Source organism: Dendrobium catenatum, unplaced genomic scaffold (genome assembly GCF_001605985.2).
Source record: "Dendrobium catenatum unplaced genomic scaffold, ASM160598v2 original_scaffold_219771, whole genome shotgun sequence".
NCBI classification, from domain to species: Eukaryota; Viridiplantae; Streptophyta; class Magnoliopsida; order Asparagales; family Orchidaceae; genus Dendrobium; species Dendrobium catenatum.
The window spans coordinates 1-664 of NW_021538181.1; the positions used below are offsets into that span (position 1 = coordinate 1).

The 664-nt window shown below is 44.9% G+C and overlaps 1 protein-coding gene across 1 annotated transcript; it reads left to right on the forward strand.

Annotated features, from left to right (window-relative positions):
* Positions 1-44: 44 nt before the first annotated feature.
* On the forward strand, positions 45-658 carry LOC110108156 (probable BOI-related E3 ubiquitin-protein ligase 2; the record flags this gene model as incomplete). The annotated part of the gene is made up of 1 exon (XM_020838673.1): positions 45-658. A coding segment is annotated over one exon (614 nt), but the record flags the coding sequence as incomplete, so codon positions are not given.
* Positions 659-664: the final 6 nt, after the last annotated feature.

The window sequence follows — 664 nt, forward strand, 5'->3', positions numbered from 1 at the left end:
GACTTAAGGGTTTCGTTTTTGCTCTGTTTTTTGTTCCTGTGAAGACGTCTTGTGAAGAAAAAAAAAAAATTTTCTTTTGAGTTTTTCTCTTCCATTTTTCTGTGTTCCGTTTTTTCTTCCATCAATAATTACATCAGAATCCAGGAAGCACAGATCATGAAAGGTGTCAAGGAGATGAAGCAGAGACACACGGTTTCATTTCTGAATGCCATTGAGAGAGGGGTAGGAAAGAAGCTTCAGGAGAAGGAACTTGAGATTGAGAACATGAACAGGAAGAATAGGGAGCTTGTCGAGCGAATTAAGAACACGGCCATGGAAGCACAGTCCTGGCAGCGCAGAGCTCAATACAATGAGTCCATGGTGCGAATGCTGCAAAGCAATCTTAAACAAGCCTTGGCTCAGGGTGCTGCTGCTGCAGATCAAGGCAAGGAAGGTTGTGGGGACAGTGAAGTTGATGATGCAGCCTCTTCTTTTAATCCTAACCCTGTTCTTGGGGGCAGCTGCTACCTTCAAACTGCTAGCAAAGGACTAAGTCGTGAGCAGATGACCTGCAAGTCATGTAAGGCCAAGGAGATCTCAATGCTGCTGATACCATGTAGACATCTTTGCCTGTGCGTGGACTGTGCTGGTTACACCAATGTCTGTCCTATTTGCCACTGTGCAA